Source organism: Rhinatrema bivittatum, chromosome 11 (genome assembly GCF_901001135.1).
Source record: "Rhinatrema bivittatum chromosome 11, aRhiBiv1.1, whole genome shotgun sequence".
Classification (NCBI taxonomy): Eukaryota; Metazoa; Chordata; class Amphibia; order Gymnophiona; family Rhinatrematidae; genus Rhinatrema; species Rhinatrema bivittatum.
The window spans coordinates 90157104-90175744 of NC_042625.1; the positions used below are offsets into that span (position 1 = coordinate 90157104).

Below are 18641 nucleotides of genomic sequence, written 5' to 3' on the forward strand. Positions count from 1 at the left end.
AACCATCATAGTTGCCTTAATACCTTGTTCTTCCATGAATATGCTTTTGTATTTATGTGTTACTCGCCTTTCTTACTTATAAATCAAGGTACAATAATTCATAACAATAAGCAGTATAAATTAGAACTTAAAACTTGCCATACTGGGTGACAGACTGCTTATCTCAGGGATTTCTGCAACTCTACCACCTTCATCGCATGATGCAAATGGACAATTTGGATTCCAAAAACTGTTTCCAGCGCAGGCGTCAGTTCCTGCGGACCTGGGATACCTATCTGCAGGCATTGCCACATCGTTCCAGAAGCTTGGTGCTGAATGATTAACCGAGGTTTCTAGTGACTGACCGGTTTGTTTCAGGATGATCGTGGACATTTCGTACCATAGTGGCCTTGAGGGGGCAGGGGGGAGGACGATTATGTTTGTTTATAAATGAGCAAATTGGCTCTGTTAAATGTACTTGAAACCGAAGCTGTGGAAGTGTCTTCGCAGTTCGGTTGGTTTACTGTTTCTTGTTGCTCAATAAAAATTGTTTGAACAAAAAAAAAAAATGGTTTATGGACTTTTCTCTCAGGAACTTTCCAAACCTTTTTTAAATGCAGCTCCACTAATAGCTTTCACCACAGACTCTAGCAACAAATTCCAGAGCTTAATTATGTGTTGAGTAAAAAAAAATCTTTTCTTTTTAGTTTTAAATGTATTTACCCAAGTAACTTCACTGTATGTCCCCTGGTCTTTGTAGTTTTCGAAACAGTTATATCAATAAATAATTAAAACAGACAATAAGACAGCATGATGACAACAGACAAAACAACAACCAGCAAATAAAGCCTAAAACGATAGGACAAATCTATAAATTAAAAAAAAAAAAACCTGCCGACCCTATCGGGTAAAATAACAGTAAATCATATCACAATAAATCCGACGGTCAAACATTAAACCAAGTCGCATCGAATTAAAAATACTTTGTAAATCGTATCCGTGGGACTAATTAGGCTGCCGTACGCGAGTCACTCCGGCACTGATCCGGACAGCCGGAGTATTGTAAGGACCCCCGGCACCGCTGCGGGCAGCTCGGAATGGGCCAGGCAGGACCCCGTGGGAATCGGGTGCTAGCGGGAAAATCAAACGCTGCGCGACGCCGGCGGCCCGGCGCCGCTCCCCCCGCCTCTGACGCGCAGAGGAGATGCGTTAGAAAGCGCCGGGCGGCGTCGGCGGTAGCAGCGATAGCAATTTCGTGTCGTTGAGCAGGGGGGAGGCAGCGTTAAAACTTCGTTGTTGGTTTCGCCATGGCCCGCAAAAGAGGGCGGGCGAGCCAGGAGAAGGCCGAGGCCTGCGGGGTTTGGCTGGACACGGCCCGACTGAAGAAGCGGAGCACGCAGGTACCGCGCCTCGTTTCTCTTCCCTCCCCACCCCTGAAACAGATTGCGGTTCCTAAACTGGGCATGGCCGACGCCGACCTGTGTTCGGCACCGTGGGGAATGCAGTTTGCTTCCCGTCCTGAACTGGTTCAGTAGGTGGGACTCATCCTTCTATATGTACGCATCTGAGCTCTTGTATTATAGAATAAACTAAACCAGATTCACATAAGCACACGAATTCCTTTTCCTTCCTTATATTCTACCCAGAAAATTTATTTTTCAGGGCAGAAATGTGATTAAAATGTAAAGCTTTTGAACGGTTTTTTTGTGTAATTTTACTTTTTGTGAAGGGTGCAACAATATAGATTGGCTGTGCTTTTATAAGCTCCAAATAAATTAGCCTGTGCAATGTGTATCATAAAGCTTGCAATACTATAAAAATATCATCTTAGGATTCCTTATATTGCTCTTTTTTTTAAGACTAAGCACATACAGCTTGAATGGCTTGTTGAATTGCCACATGCAGTCCTTGAGTTTCTTTAATCACTTTTGACCATAAGTATTTTTCTCCCTTTTTAAGTTTGACTCTACTCCTCCTGAAAAACACTTTAAAAAAAATCAACACTCACTGGTACCTTTTACGTTTCTGTAACAGTTCTAGTATTGATGATATGCATGCTTACAGATCAAGCACAAGTTGCTTACCTGTAACGGGTGTTCTCTGTGAACAGCAGTAAAAATAGCCAAACAGGTTAGGTGATGGTATCCAAAGGTCTGAGATGTTATGCGCTCTCTCGAAGTTTCCAGAAGCGTAGCTGAGCATGTACAGGTCATTAGGTCCGATGAATGGTGCTTCATAGACATTGTTCCACTTATTCCACTGTAAATGTTTTAATTGTACTAATTATGTTAGCTAATCATGTTTTTAATGCATTCCACTTGTTCACTGTAAGTTCGTATCAACCTTGTCCCAATGTATCCGCCCCTGGGGCGACAGTTCAGTTCTCTGTAAACCGGTGCGATATGTATTCTATACAGGAACATCGGTATATAAAAATAAAAAATAAGCATCACTGTGTTCATATTCTCATTCTCGTACAGAGCTATACAGCTTTCTGGGGAGGAGATAGGGATTGTGTGGCTGTTTGTATTGCTGCCCACGGAGAACAAGTTACAGATCAACTTTCTGGACACGCAGTACAATATAGCCACATGAATTGGGATTCCATAGCTAAGGATTACAGATAAAATTTTGAGATTTGTTCATTCTGGTTAAAACTTTGAGGAAAGCGGATTATTATTTAATCATTTTGTAATATACTGTGTCTAATGTCTGATGAAAATATTCATTGTGGACCATACAGGTGCTTTACATTTATTGTGGCTTGTTACCGCTTGTACCTGATGGGCCTTCGCTGGTTGAGGTCAGGTCATTCCAATGGTCTTGTAGCAATGAGAAATACATTGAGAGCCATCTTGATAATGTTTGCTTCTTTACCACAACACCCACACATGTGCAGATAAACTGAGCTGTGAAACAACATAACATAATCTTGGCAAAAGCACCATCAAATGACATCACTAACTTGGCCACTGTTGGAAACAGGATGCTGGGCTTGATGGACCCTTGGTCTGACCCAGTATGGCATTTTCTTATGTTCTTGTGTGGCTGTATTATACAGCTTGTCCACAGAGCATAGGGCATCTCTAATAGGCTGGTATATTTCACACTCAGCTGAAAAAGTGCTTTGCTTTATCTTACTGAAACCTTCTGTATGCACAGGTTTCTCTTGATTAATTACAATACCTTTCATATTTTCCCTTTTTTTTCCCCAGACTTTGCTCACTGGTTCTATCTCAAACCTGCCGAATCCAATTCTCAGAAGGAATCTTAGCGTGCCTGCTGCCTTTGAATTTACTCAGACGAAAGGCCTACAATCTTGCATTAAACAGACTAGCATTTCCTCATTCTTCATGCTTAAACCATCAGGTATCTGGCATTCACATGTTTGCCTTCTAATTCAGATCCTACATACATACTAACTCTCTCTTGGGAAGATATCATGATGTACATTACCTTATTGCTGTTAACAAGCTTGCCACTATAAATTTGTGAAAAATGGGACCAAAGTGCATTAAGTTGAAGATTGCTTTCATGCCCGGACAGAAAGCAGCCTTTACCCCTGACCCTAATCTCTCAGTGACAGTACTTAGGAAAAATGAAATCTGTTGTCACGATCTTCTGTTCTTTGTCCACTTAAGAAAAAATCTTTTTTTTTTTTTTTTCCCCAGGCAAAGAGAATGGCATACAGCAAGCACACCTGATGCAATCGTCACCTGCTGTTAGCTGGAAATGCAACAAAAGAAAACCTGATTTAAACTGGAAGGAACCATGCAATAAGAAAAGCAGTGCTGAATCCTTCCAAGGAGTTGCTGAGGGAGACAACTTGTATTTTAATTCTGAGGCTCCAAATACCCAACAGTGTAATTATAACCAGATTACTCACTCAGTTCAGCAGTGTGATTATAATCTAGCTCCTGAATCCAAGAAAATCCAAATGCATGACAAATTAATTCAAGAGTCTCAGAAATTAACAGATCAGAATATCTTTTTGGAAAACCACTGTGAGGTGTTGCCTAATGTAGCTGAATATCAGTCTAGTGCTATGCTTGAGCCCTGTAGAATGGAAAGTGCTGGAGCCTATGGAAGTCAGCTAGATTTGACCCAAGATTCTGAGAGCAACCAAGTTATTGCTCATAGGAGCAAACATGACTCTGTTAATGTGAGCGAGTTTATGAGTAACAGAAAAATCACTACAGTGGGAATAAATAGCTCATCCCCAAAGAAACAGCAGGGCAGACTGAGCGCTAAACATTGCAGGAGCTATACAGAAAGCTCCATACCTGGTCCAATAATACCTAGCAAGTTGCACTGCAAAGCCCCTCTGAAAGATGGGTGGGCTTGGGAGACTATGAATCTTGCAGAAAGGGAAAAAGACTCTCCTACTGGCGAGCAGAGGAGCACCTGGACAATAGAATCGCTGAAGTGCCAGCACGAAGGTACCACTTTGGCTTGGGGAAGAAAGAGTCCTGCTAAAGCTAGATCTGAGCTACAATCGCTGAGGCATGGGGAAAAGCAGTTTCTGTCAACAGGCCAGTTGTTTACTCAGGACAGCCAAGGCCACAAGGTCATTTCTCACCACTACCTCCACCGTAATGTCGGGAAAGGAGAACCGGAACTGCCTCTTTCTGATAAGACAAACCTGATGCTCGGCGACAAGAGCAGAGTGGAGGGGAGCACCTTTAGAGCTCTCTCGTCTGCTTGCAGCTATGGCATTTTTTCTTATACTACACAAGAACCTTTGGCTAACCCTCGGACACTGCATCTACCGTCTCAGAGTCTTTTGTTTACACAAGATTCTGAGGGGAATGCGGTCATTAAACATTTTTGACTAAAAGCAAACTCCTGATCTTATGGCACTGCTGCATCCAAACATGAATGCCTCTCTTTCTCCTTAATAAAGCAGGTCTGGACACTGGCATAGTCTCCTCGCCAGTATTATGTTTGGGTGGTCTGAGATAAGCTATTTGAGGAAGATGCTCCTACCCAAAATGTGTTTCCCCTGCTGCTTCCAATGCATGTGAACAATTTAAAATTCCTTTTCTATAATTTGATTAGATAGAAACACAGCAGTTAAGATCACATAACCACCCCTTTGACCATTAGGACTGGTTGAATATGATCTTTCTTGCCTTGCTGATTGGCCTTTTCATCAAGCCCAAGCCTACTTGAATTTGTCATTTTGGATTCTGCCTCCTCCTGGAAGTTTGTATGTATGTATGTATGTATCTTTAATCTCACTCAAAATAAGTGTCATCGAGCATGCAAATAAGAAAGGTGGCAGGCTTTATGATAGTTACCATTTCTGTACCTTCTGAAGCAAGTGATTAAACAAGCCAGTCTGATCAGTCTTATGTTAACTAACAGGACTAAAGAACCTAGTACTAAAAGGTTCAAATACAAATGTGTTTATATTGTTAGCTTAATTCTAACTTAATGTAATAGTACTCTGTTTGCATTTGTTGAATAATCAAGAGGCTATGTCATCCTCTCTTCCCTTCCATAAAAGTCCTAAACTTTCATGCATTTGTCTGAAAGATGCCAGAAAAATACAAGTTACCAAAACAATCATTCATGTTTTTATTAAAATTACTTTTATCCAAAATGCCTCTAACACTTTTTCATTCCCTCTCTATATATATTCTGTACCATTTACCTAAAATACAGCATACAAAAATGTATGTACTCAAGGCTCTTCTAGTACAGTCATCCTTCAAAGTGAAAATCGTGACAACGGCATACGTGCCAAAGAAAAAACTTGCACTTAACATTCAGTATTGCCTAAGCTACGTCTTGGTATACAGAAGGTTGTGCATAGCATAGAAGACTGCCTTACTCTGCGATTTTAATTTTGAAGAAATCTAAATGTCACAAGCACTTTTTCCTCAAACAAAATGCAACTCTTTCTGAAACGATTTGGGTTTGGTGTATGACAACAGGCAGAAATCGCATAGAGAGGTGTTAATATCCTTTGTGTAGAGGGTGGGGTATGATAGAGCTGATTGCTGAAGCATTACCTACAGTAACCAGGATTGAATCTTACACACAACCCTGTGTGGGTGTTTTGTTAAGGATAAATGAAAAAGAAAACCAGTACTTTGGCTATGGACAAGAATGTTAGAAGGAAAAAAAAAAAGATTAAAGATGGAAACTTATAGGACTACAAACTCCCCGTCCTCTGACAACTTTCAAACATTGAGTAGTTTTAGAAATGTTTCACCTCTGCCCACCTACCTCCTTGATTTTCTTTCACTACATTTTTTGGGGGACAAATTTCAAACCTATTTCCCCTCGTAAAGTAGCTTGGCTGAAAGTTGCTCCTCTCCCCTGGTAAAAGAAGATGTGGGCTTCTACAGCATCCATGCTGTCAGCCAGATGGGGGTGGAGAGGCACACAGTATGTGCAGATCTGATTTTCACATCTGCAGTCGGTGTTTAGCTTAAAAGGCAAAGTCAAGAGGTACTTCTGACCTATGAACCTGAGAGCTGTACCTGTGTAGTTTCCCTTTGAAAATGAGTTACAAAGTACCCCCAGGCTTTGTAGCAATGCTAGCTATTGAAAATTGACAGACTAACACTTACTCTCACTTCTTCAATGTAACTAAGGCCCTAGTTCAAAAGATTGCTTCCATAGGTACAGAATGGGAATAATCCTTTTTGAATGAGAGCCCGTCTCTGAAACATTTTCCCCATATTGTAACAGTTCTATGCAGCAAATTAAGAAAGGGCTTTATGGAAAGTTTTATTGCCTTGGAGAAACTCATAGACATCACAGCCTGGCTTAGAAGTAAGGGCTTGTGGAAAAGCCCAATCCTAAGGCAACTGCAACAAGGTTGCTGGCAAATACATTGTTTCCATTCTCCTGCACCTGGGATAGTTGTGGACTTAGCACTAATTTACAGCTTGTGTTATTTGTGTATTTCATAAGCCCACCTCTGGCACTATTAGTGTGATGTTTGCGGACTGTAAGAACAAACATGGCCTGATTGCAGTTGAGACGGACTGCTTTCAGCCACCTGTAGGACAGCTATAAGAGGGGCAGTCCATTGCAGGGGGTTGTTAAGAGTTTAGTTTGTTCTAGTTACTGGTCAAACTAATTCTTTTGTAGTGCAGGAGATTGTCTCGAGTTGTTGACTACTGTTTCTGGTGTATATGGCAGATGTGATAATCTCATTATTCATAAGACCCTGAATAATATAACATGTGACCAAATCTAAATAATATATATGACCTGTTATAGAGATGTCAATAAGTATCTGAGTGTACCTTCATACGACGCTGTAAAAATTACTGCTATCGTGTCTGTGAGCGTGCAGTAAGGCTTCAAAAATCATTAGGTACCTCAGTGATGAAACTCTAAGTGTCCACACTTCGAAGTTATTATATTGATAAGTGACAACAATGGCATTATCAGTGCTGTTATCAATATAATAACTTTGAAGTGTGGACACTTAGAGTTTCATCACTGAGGTACCTAATGATTTTTGAAGCCTCACTGCACGCTCCCAGACACGATAGCAGTAATTTTTACAGCGCCGTATGAAGGTACACTCAGATACTTATTGACATCTCTATAACAGGTCATATATATTATTTAGATGTGATAATCTGCCATATCCCTTGGTAGTTATTGGGACTGTATGAAAATTGATTCAAATATTTGTAATAAAGTCCAAATATTTAAAAATAAGATTTGGGGAGGGGATTCTGCATTTATATGGCAAATTTTCAAAATTTATCACTGTGAATGTAGGCAGCAGCTGATTAAAAAAAACTATTTCTGACTGTGAGATGGATAAGCTAGTACTGGACATCTCCTCCCTAGAGGAAAGTTTATATACATAGTGCAATACCCAGGCACCCTACATTTGGACAGAAAGATGAAAAGGTAAAAACTTTCTCCACTAACCCAAAATCAAAATGTATCACTGTTAAAAGTGTCCTCCTATCTTTACTTGTCACTTGTGGGTAAAAGGAATCTCTCACCTTTTAACCTTAAATGGCTACAAATGGGGGTACAGTATCAGATACTTGCTAATTCACAGAGGCAACACCTCGCCTCTCATTAGCCCAATAACAGTAAAGATGTGCTTGCAGGGATATAATGTGCTGCTTCTACACAAATTCTAAAACTATTTAGTACAATAGTCCTTCAAATCCATCTCCTTCAGAGCAAACTTTCGTCTTACAACTTCTGATATAAGATTAATGGGGTCTTCTTCCTTTAGTGAAGTTTGGTTCCTGCCAGACCTACAAAAGAAAAATAATTTGTTAACTGGAATTCCAATCTAGTAATATTTACATACAAGCTCAAACTAGCTCTTTATAAAGTTAATTCTTGGTACTCTGCCAGCCATTACAATCTCAAACATAAAAATATGGATGCCAGAAAGTGTTGCCCACCTATCTTTCACACATCACGTGGAAATAAATGGAAAAATATAAACAAGGAATTACATTGTACAGGAATATTTTGCACTTGCTCTATACAAGTAAATGACAAAGTGCTGACTCTTCCACTTGAAACTGGTACCCTTCCATCTTCAGCAGATCAGACTTTAGCTCCTTAAAGTGACATTTTCCTAGCGTGTAACCAGATGGACTCAGGACCAATGGGTTATGCGCTCCCCTGCCAGCAGCTGAAGACAGCAAAGCTGACATCACCGTACATAGACCCCTGCAGGGACCTCAGCTGTCCAGTATTCACCGTCTCCAGTAGATGGTGGACGTACCTCTCCCTGTGAGGATTGCTGAACCTTTGGGAAGGAGAAAGTCTACGTTCTAAATTGAAGGAACTTGAGCCCCGCTTTCCTGTGGTGATACCTAAAGGTCCATCCCCCAGCTGAGATTGCCTGAGGTGATTTCAGAGACCCTCTCAGCGGCGTGCATTGCTCCGGTAGCCGGTTCCCAGTGTGGACTTTGCTGCTTAGGCAGCAGATGCAGCGGTGACTGCCCAAGCTCTCTCCCCTTACAGCCGGAGATCGGCTCTGTAAGCAGTCGGTAAGCGCTGAGCCCAGATAACTTAAGAGGGATTTTCAGTAGGACTCCCCTTGCTCAGAACACCGTACTGCTTCCGTTGGGGGTAAGGGGAATTGGGCTTCCTTGCGCTTTGAGCAGCCCCCGGTAGACTTGATCAGCATAGGTCATGGCAGCGCCATCTTGCACCTGTTTGTGTGCATGCCCTATTGCCTCCATGGGACATCAGTACACCCAGTGGGTGCGCCCCTAGGCGCACAACTTTTAAAGCGCGTGATACAGGAACAGCTGATGCAACCGCCAAAGCTAATCTTACAAAGATGCCCTTTAAAGGATCACTCCCTATTCGGAAGCGAGTTGGAAAAGCTGGCCACTAAATGGGGTGAATCTCCTGTTCCTCGGTTACCGGAAGATAAGAGGAAGCAGTTACAGCACCCCCTCGCCTATCAGGGGGGTCCCAGTGTTTTTGCCCCTACAGAAATTCGATATTTCAGAGTTTCAACCCTTTGGGAGGTTCCAGCCCAGAAGAGGGGCAGGTTCAGGCTCTTTCTGAACCCCCCCAGTGAAATTTTACTGACCCATCTTCACTACGAGGAGATAGACTATCCCCTATCGCTCTTAGCACTGATGAGTCGAGATTACTTCGGACAAATGGGTACTAGAAGTCATACAAGAAGGATATGCACTGGTATTCCACAGCACTCCTCGGGACATATTCATGTCTCCTTGCCATTCCCAGAACAAGAAGCAGGTAGTGGAGATTACTTTTCTAAGACTCCTCCAGATGAGGGCTGTGATTCCAGTACCTATGGCCCAGGAAAATACGGGGCATTATTCCATCTATTTTGTCATTCCTTTTGCCCCATCCTGGACCTCAAGAGTGTCAATCAACATCCGAGTTACTCATTTTCACATGGAGACCTTACAATCCATAATAGCCATAGAACCAGGAGAGTTCCTAGCCTCGCCCTACCTCTATCTGCCACTCTGATAGGAACACCAACTTCATTATCAATTTCAGGTGCTGTGCTTTAGCTTAGCCACCACCCCCACAACGTTTCCCAAGATTATGGTGGTTATGGCAGCAGCATTGAGAAAAGATGGGATCCTGATGCACCGATACTTGGACAAGTGGCTGATCAGGACCAACTCTGTGGAAGAGAGCCTCCTTATTTTAGGAACTCACTTGGGTAGTATAAACCTTACCAAGAGCAGCCTCAAGCCTCCCCAGTCCATAAAATATCCGGGAGTCCGGTTCAACATAAGGCAGGGCGAGGTCATCCCTTCCCCACACATAGATACAGAAGTTGATGTACCAGGTGAGTTAGCTGGTGAACACGGTACACCCCACAGTATGGAGCTAGCTCCAAGTCCTTGGATGGTGGCAACCCTGGAAGTAGTGTTAGGGGCGAGGACGCACATGCGTCCACTTCAATGCTCTCTGCTACTATGGTGGAATCCACAGTCCCAAGCCAGACTATGTGGTTTGTCTCCACTTACCGATGGAAGTTTGTTCCTGTTGCAAGAAGCGCATCTGAGCAGGGGCATGTCCCTGTCCTCCCCAAACCTGCTGGTTCTCACGAGAGATGAGAGTCTCCAGGGATGTGGAGCTCAGTGTCAGGAGCTGACGGAAGAGGCGGCCCTCTGGCACATCAATCGCCTGGAAGCCCGAGCAGTCAGATTGGCGTGTTTAAAGTTCAGCTACAGATTCCAGATAAGCGGTCCGATGATGTCTGACAATGCAACGACTCTAGCATACATCAACCGCCAGGGAGGAAACAAGAGTCAGCAGGTGTTACAGGAGATAGACCTCCTTATGGAGTAGGTGGAAGTACATCTACAGATCTCAGCCTCCTACATTGCAGGAAGAGACAACATCACAGCAGACTTCCTAAGCAGGGAGAGTCTGGATCCAGGAGAGTTGGGGTTGTCAACCAAAGCATTTCAACAGATAGTGGATCGCTGGGGCCTCCCCCATCCATCGACCTGCATCTCACAATACAAAGGTTCCTCAATTCTTCAGTTGCAGAAGAGATCCGGGGTCCCTGGGAATAGATGCTCTCATCCAGATCGGGCCAGAAGACAAGTTGCTATACGCCTTCCCTCCATGGCCCCTGCTGGGCAGGGTCATTCGCACAATCCAACACCACAGGGGACTAATCCTACTCGTAGCTCCAGATTGGCCCAGGCATCTGTGCTATGCAGAGACTCCTGGTGGAGAAGCCCCTGCACCTCCCACTGAACAGGGACCTGTTGCAGCAGGGACTGGTCCTTCACGAGGGCTCGCCTGATGAAGCAGGGATATTCTGCGGCGGTAATTGTCATCTTACTCCGTGCTCGGTTCTCCAGATCCCTAGTGTATGTGCAGGTCTGGAGAGTATTTGAGACCTGGTGCAAGGACTGCGGTGTTACACCCTCGGGTGTCAAAATCCCACTAATTCTGGAATTTTTGCAGGGTGGCTTCAATAAAGGTTTGGCCCTTAACTCCTTGAAGGTACAGGTAGCAGCTCTCTCTTGTAGCAGCTCATCCTGACGTGACCCATTTTCTTAAGGGAGTTCCTCCGGATGACTCCAGGGGCGTTACAGCTACAGACTGTTCCATCCTTCTTGCCCAAGGTAGTATCGGAGTTTCATTTGAACAAGTCCATTTCGTTACCATCCCTAGATAAACTCAAGGTTCAGAGGAATATTGGCTCCTCCATCCTTTGGATGTCAAGAGACTTCAAAAGTCTCAGAACCGGTCCGAAAAATGGACCGCCTGTTTGTCCTTCACAGCGGAAGGAAGCAGGGCAGGGCAAACCAGCTTCCTGGGCTACCCATTATTCACTGGATTAAGGAGGTGATCACAGGAGCCTATTTGGAGGCTGGAAAGCCATTACCTTCTCAGATTAGAGCTCATTCCACTAAGGCTCAGGCAAGCTCATGGGCAGAGGTCAGGCTGCCGCCTCCTGCAGATATCTGCCAGGCGGCAACGTGGACCTCCTTGCCAACCTTCTACAAGTTTTATCGCCTGGAAGTACAAGCCCAAGAGGACTCTGCCTTTGCATGGGCGGTGTACACCGGGCTGCAGGCAGCATCCCACCTCGATCGGGCATAGCTTTTGTACATCCCATTGGTCCTGAGTCCATCTGGCTACACGCTAGGAAATGGAGAAATTAGTTACCTGATAATTTCGTTTTCCTTAGTGTAGACAGATGGACTCAGCATCCTGCCCTCGGCTGCCCAAGATCTGTGCAACAGGTCCTCCCGTGGAAGGGGCCTCGAATCCAAGGGATCATGAGTAAGTGTTCATCCAGTCTCTAGGTTGAGGTACCTATATTCTTACTGGAGTTCAGTGTTTATGGTTGGTTGAGTACAGTTATCACTTTTTAATCATAAGTTTAGTCATTTTCGATTAAGTCGTTTCACCAGTATGTCCACAGTGGCTTTTGAAGAGAAGACTGGATAGCTGAGGTCACTGCAGGGGTATATGTAAGGTGACATCAGCTTTCCAACCTGATTGTCTCCATCTGCTGGCAGGGGTGCATAACCCATTAGTCCTGAGTCCATCTGTCTACACTAAGGAAAACAAAATTATCAGATAAGTAATTTCTCCAATATGATCAAATAGAATTTCTTAGTGCTGTTTACTTTTAATGCATTTTATGGATTTCACATTGTAAACCAACATTCTGCCACAAATGATGACACATCTATGTATTTTTCCTTACATTTTCAATTCATGAGACCTTAAATTCCCTCCTCCCATTGGGAGACAGTTGTCACAGATCTTGACTTTTGATTCAATGGAGGTTCAGGCACCTGCCATTCAGGCCAAAAATACAGCAATACCCAAGGACATTGCAGACCGTGGAATTGATAGCAACAGGCTGGCTATCAGAGGTGTATGTGCTACTCCACTCTAGGCTGACACATTCTGCAGCCAGGGGCCTGGGCCTGGATCTTACCGAACTAATAGGCCATGGCAGTCTGGGGTTTCTAATTTCTGCCTTTGAGCTGTTACAGATTTTAGTTACATTTACTCTGAATTATGATGTTCTAATTTTCAATATTATATTAAATCTTTAATCTTTCAGAGATTTTTATGCTGCCTATTCACAACCGTTATTAAAGATCATTTATGATTCTACTGCTATAATGCTTTAGATCAAGGGTTTATTTATTAGATTTTTATATTCTGCTTGTCACACTCTTCAGCATTTCAAAGCAGATTACAGTCAGGTACGGTATTTTCCTATTCCCCAGAGGGCTTACAATCTAAGTTTGTACCTGAGGCAATGGAGGGTAAAGTGACTTGCCCAAGGACACAAGGGACTTGAACCCAGGTCTCCTGGTTCATAGCCTGTTGCTCTAACCACTAAGCCAGTGATGGCGAACTCCAGTCCTCAAATGCCCCAAACAGGCCAGGTTTCAGGATATCCACAATGAATATGCATGAGATAGACCTGCATGCAATGCAAGTAGTGCATGAAAATCTTTTTCATGCATATTCATTGTAGATATCCTGAAAACCTGGCCTGTTTGTGGCACTTGAGGACTGGAGTTTGCCATCACTCACTAGGCTATTCCTCGATACACATCCTGCTAGTCTAGCTGACCCCCTGTGCTTGTCTCATGCTTTCCTGAATTCAGATACTGTCCTCATCTCCAGTGGGAAGCTGTTCCGTGCAGTTACTCCCTTTCATTCTCATCCTACAACCATGGTGCTGAAGTTGCACTCATTCCTTCATTTGCAACCCTTCTACAACTGTCACTTTTCCCCATGAGATATAGTACAAGGCCACTCTTTTTTTTTCTCTTGACAAATACATGATTATTCTTACTTCTGGAAACAAATGAGAACCTGGCTTTTCTATCAAGCCTTTAATGCTAAACCAAGAACCCAAAGCTGGGAAACTATATTAGTATTTCACCTCATACTGCCTTAAACATGCTGCTGCAATCCAGAGTTTGGCTCTGGAACTATTAGAGTTAAAGATATTAGAGCTTAATCATGATTGTTGAGCTTTTTAGATTTAGGCCTCAAGGCACACTTTACATTTGTCAAATTATATTATGATAGTGCTGCTGCGCTTTGTAAAGTGAAGCTACAAGCGACCCATTTGTAAGCTAAATTTTTAATATATTATAATGTGATTTAAGTGAATCTCATATTCAGAAAGGTAGAATATAAATCCAAGTAATAAATAAAAATGATAGAATCAGACCTGCCAGGTGCTGGAGACTCTGGCTCCTGGCTCTCACAGGGATTTTTATTTATACGATCAATACAGTCCTCTCAACCTTACTACACAGAGAATTATGGCTCTGCACTTACCTGTCCTTACTCTGTTTCATCCTATGAATGTCCTTCAGAATGCCCATCATATCTGCAAAACTATTAGACTTTGAAAGAGACAAAGACTCATCCTCTTCAGCAGTAATGCTTGTGTCTTTTTGTCCTTGAGCAGTAAGTTCTGGTGTCACTGCACCAAGCAGAGAGACAGACGACAGGTCTGGAGTGTCCAATTCGTCCTCTTCTGAGATGTCACTGATGACAAAAGAGGCAGTAGACTGGATGGGGGATCCAAAACAAGGCAAAGAAGATGACATGTTTGAACTTCCTGATGGAAGATCTGTCAACGTTAAAGTGGAAGCTGAAATAAAAACAAATATATATATATATATATATAAATATATATACAAACACACACACATATATAAACTGGGGATTTGAATCGGACAAAGCAAAAATGATAGGTCACAGCCCTTCTGAATAGCAGAGGGGGGGGGGGGAACAATTACCAATTAGTTCTATTAAGGTGGTTCCTTTGCCTCTCCCTCCTCCTTCAAGACCCTAGCTGGAGAAGGACCATCTAACTGCCCCCACCTCCAATATGCTCATTATATTGTACATTTAATCTTTTCAAACCCAGGCACTTTTGAACATTTTAAAGACCTCTCTGTGAATTTGCAACATAAAAATGTTAGGCATTAAAGGGCTATAGCAAATCATACTTGTTCTTTACTGATATATTAAATAAACACATTCCTGACACATTGCCTATTAACTAAAGGAAAGTACAAAATACCCGAGTTACTCCAGGCAGCTGCTGAGCTGGGAAACCGTGCAAAGAAAAGGCAATGCTTCAGTCTACTCAATTACCCTGGCTCTGTAATATCAGAGACAAGTACAACTCTTGGCAAAGATAGTAAGCCAGCCTAATACAACTCCTGGAAGGAATTAGCTTTGTCACAGCATGACTTCTTTTTAGTAGATGAATTTTTTTTTTGTTTTTTTTTTAAAGACAGAGTGTTCTGCTTGCACCTGCACCTCCAGCAACAATTTTAGCAATCTGACTTCGCAATTGACTCAGCTCATCCTGCAGCTGTGCTGTCCGATTAAGACCAGATAAGCCCGGTTTCTTCAGGATGCTCATGGTTTCTTCTTTAACTCTTAAATTAGGCACCGATGAATTCCTGTGCATCACCAGTAGTGGGCTAGGCTTCCACTTGTGCTTCAATGGTCTAGTGTCACTCCTAGAAGAAACCATTTGAAAAATAAAGCTTAAGCACAAAATATCTGCTCTAAAATAATAAAATCTTATCAGAATGGACAAGTACCCCCTCTTACACAGAGTTGGCAACAGTTTTCTTCCCCATCAGCAGAGAACACAATGTCACCTTATGGCTTCACGAGAAACATTATTTCACTGATAATCTTCTAACAAACAATAGAGAGCATGCTTTTTAAAAATATGTTTAATATTTTATGTCACAATAGAACCATGGCATACCTAACTCTAGCATATGTTTCATCTTCATCTGCTGCAATCCAGGCAATATCAGCCAAAGTGGGCACAAAGGGAGCATCATGCAAATAAATATCAGATATGGCTGGAAGGACCTAAAAGAAGCAAATACAGTAAAGTTCTAACTATTCTCCATTTCTATTCAGAAACAAAGTAACCCTTACACGTGAGGATAATCAACCAGAATTCATAATAAGACTTTAAAACATCTATTCCATACCTCAAAGCATACTCTAGGACATGGTTTCAAAGGGAGATTCGACCCAATTCTTCTTACAACACTGCGGGCGGAGCCACAGGGCTTGTTTTGCCATACTGGAATAGTCTGAGAGACAAAAACACAAATATTAATCTAACAGCCTTATGCATACCCTGATATAGCAGGTCTTTTTGGACCACTATGACCATCACAAATAAGATAACTTCATGTTCAAGTTAATTAAAGGGGCAATTTTGAAACCTTACATGGTGCTTGCAGGCCCTTGGGTGCTTTGTTCTTGTGGGCCTACATGCAGATTTTCAAAGGATACTCCCTGAAGAGTTTCCCTTTGAAAATGTGAGAGCCTGCATTACCTACAGATTTTTTTTTTACTTGTTTTGAGCAGGGGCAAATTCTATGGCTTAAACTAACTGCAAGGATTTCAAATAAATTTCCTGTGTGTGATTAGCTAGCTCTGCCCTGCCACTACTACTCTTTTTCACCATTGGTAAAAGAACCCACTCTGTCAAAAAAACATGGGTATTTTTAGTGGAGCTTTTTCCCTGGATACACAGCTGCTATCCTGCAGAAAAAGCTATCAAAATTGCCCTAATTGGGTTTTTATATGAAAGTCAATTACATGCCAACTGACAGAGAAACAGAAAAAAAACTGAAAATATGGCAGCAGATTTTGACATACATTTAAGCCTACCAACTCAATCTACTTGCATGTAGCTGTCAGCACATTTTAACATTTATCAGATATATAGAAATGAGACCCGCTTTAAACTGGAGGAGAAGGAAATGGAGACAGTGAGACAGTGCAGAATGCACATACTCCTGTGGAAAAACTTACTAGTCTATACTATTGTATACTATTACCCATGCCATAAGAATCATAAAATTGTTCTCTTATTCTTTTGATATTACAACCACTAAGTTCCAGTTTGCAGTTTCTATGTTAAAGAAAGTGCATTTGCAGAGTCCGTTTTTTTAAAAAATGAGTAGATCAGGAGCCCTAATCAAGGATTTAGTTTAACTGCATTATAAACATCCTAAAAGTTTTATAATTTGTAAACATATTATAAATTTAAAACCAATGTTTTAAGACGCTTGATATTTGTCAGGTGCTGTCCTATGCCACTGAAATCTTTCTACGATCTCAAACTAAAAAAAAAAAAAAAAAGCGAGCAAAGCTTAGATAAATAAAAAAAAAAAACCACCACAAAGGACCCTGGTGCCCAAGCCAGCACACACGCGAACTTCTTTCTTTTGGATTCCTCAAAGCGCAGCCGCGGCTCTCTAGGTCTAAACCAGGGAAGGGCCTCCACTCTGTCGCCGGCACTTACGGCTGCGCCTGTGTCCATCTCCAGGCACTGCAAGCGCCGGCCGGTTCGGAGGACAAGTCCGGGGAGCATCGGCCACGTCTCAGCTCATCTTCCAGCTCGGCCTCCTCGCTCTGTAGGGGGAGGGAAACAATAAAAAATAAAAAGGAGACATAGAGGTCAAGCAGCAAAGTTGTGGGCGAGACCATGTCCCCGGGCTAACTTAATACAAGATCAAGGAGACGGGGGCCCGCAAAGCCGCGCTGGCCGCCGCCGAGCAACGGACAGAGAACCATCCAGCATAACGGGACACCGAGTCGGGGCGTGGCTCAGCACCGCCCTCCGGGGGCCCTTTCCGTTTTTGTTGTTGTTATTCAGGGGAAGTCGCCGCTTACGTACCGTCGCCGCCGTTGCCCCGCGCGCATGCGCAAGACCCGCCGATGGCACGGCTCACACACCTCTCGCGCCCCTCTCTTTCCCGCCCCCAAACGGCCGCAAGGACCCTCCGTGTTCTGTCACGGACATGACGTCACCGCGTTCCGCGTAACACCTCCCTTCCTGCCTTAACGTAGGGGTGCTGGGCGGAAAGAGGAAAGTCGGCACGTCTCCATGGTGACGGCCCTGGGAAGCCATGCTGGGGGCTGTAGGGAGCCGGGCGTTATTTCGGAAGTAGTGGGGAGAGGTTGCTGTTTTGAGGCCATAAGACGACTCATTGCCTTAGAAGAGAGAGCTGCAAATTTCAGCGCTTACATGGCATCCCCCTTACAAGAAGCAGAAGTTATAACACTGTCGTCCTAACCCCCACTGTCCATCCTTTTAGCATGTCTAGTTTTTCCTTTTCCTTGCAAATAATGATAGCTGAAGATAGGTTTATTAACGGATCCTATTGCATCTGAATAGAACAAGCCAGTCCTCATTTATCCCATTTCATAGTTGTAGTTCAGTATTTTCTAAGAAAAAAAAGCAGGACTACGATTTTATAAATTCAAAGAGCCAAAACTAAGACTTATTTATTTAGAAACTTTTATATACCGGTATTAGTGGGGACATCATACCGGTTCACATACAAACAAAAGGCTTGGACATACATATCAACAGGGAAGGAGAACTGGGCCGGGGGTGAACCAAAGGCAGTATGGAAGAATAGTTTAAAAGGAACAATGAAACAAGAACCATAACAAGAGAATGAACAATTTACAAAATAATTATCTCCTTAATATAAGGAAAGGGAGGTCACTGAGTAAGGAAGACTTACTCAGTTTGTCCAGGTGAGGTGGAGCAAATTGGTAGCAGTAGTTGCAAGTAGGTCCTCGTACCATACAGAAAGACATTTAGATTTATGTAATCCTGGCTATACATTACACCGGATTCC

General features: G+C 42.9%; 2 protein-coding genes across 4 annotated transcripts; one reads left to right on the forward strand and one right to left on the reverse strand.

Moving 5' to 3' along the window:
• Positions 1 to 1051: 1051 nt before the first annotated feature.
• On the forward strand, positions 1052 to 6195 carry AUNIP (aurora kinase A and ninein interacting protein). Its single transcript, XM_029619414.1, has 3 exons — positions 1052 to 1379; positions 3195 to 3348; positions 3651 to 6195. The coding sequence occupies exons 1-3, from the start codon at positions 1287 to 1289 to the stop codon at positions 4808 to 4810; spliced, it is 1407 nt and encodes a 468-aa protein (XP_029475274.1). The 5' UTR covers positions 1052 to 1286; the 3' UTR covers positions 4811 to 6195.
• Positions 6196 to 7561: 1366 nt separating this feature from the next.
• MTFR1L (mitochondrial fission regulator 1 like) lies at positions 7562 to 17790 on the reverse strand. Of its 3 annotated transcripts, none has more exons than XM_029619417.1 (7): positions 17669 to 17790; positions 17294 to 17403; positions 15966 to 16070; positions 15731 to 15840; positions 15268 to 15473; positions 14272 to 14590; positions 7562 to 8228 (listed from the first exon to the last, which is right to left on the reverse strand). In XM_029619417.1, the coding sequence occupies exons 2-7, from the start codon at positions 17360 to 17362 to the stop codon at positions 8111 to 8113; spliced, it is 927 nt and encodes a 308-aa protein (XP_029475277.1). In that variant the 5' UTR covers positions 17363 to 17403; positions 17669 to 17790; the 3' UTR covers positions 7562 to 8110. The 3 variants fall into 3 exon arrangements, with proteins under 3 accessions (XP_029475277.1, XP_029475275.1, XP_029475276.1); XM_029619415.1 differs by having other exon boundaries at positions 15262 to 15473; XM_029619416.1 differs by lacking the exon at positions 17669 to 17790 and having other exon boundaries at positions 15262 to 15473; positions 17294 to 17658.
• Positions 17791 to 18641: the final 851 nt, after the last annotated feature.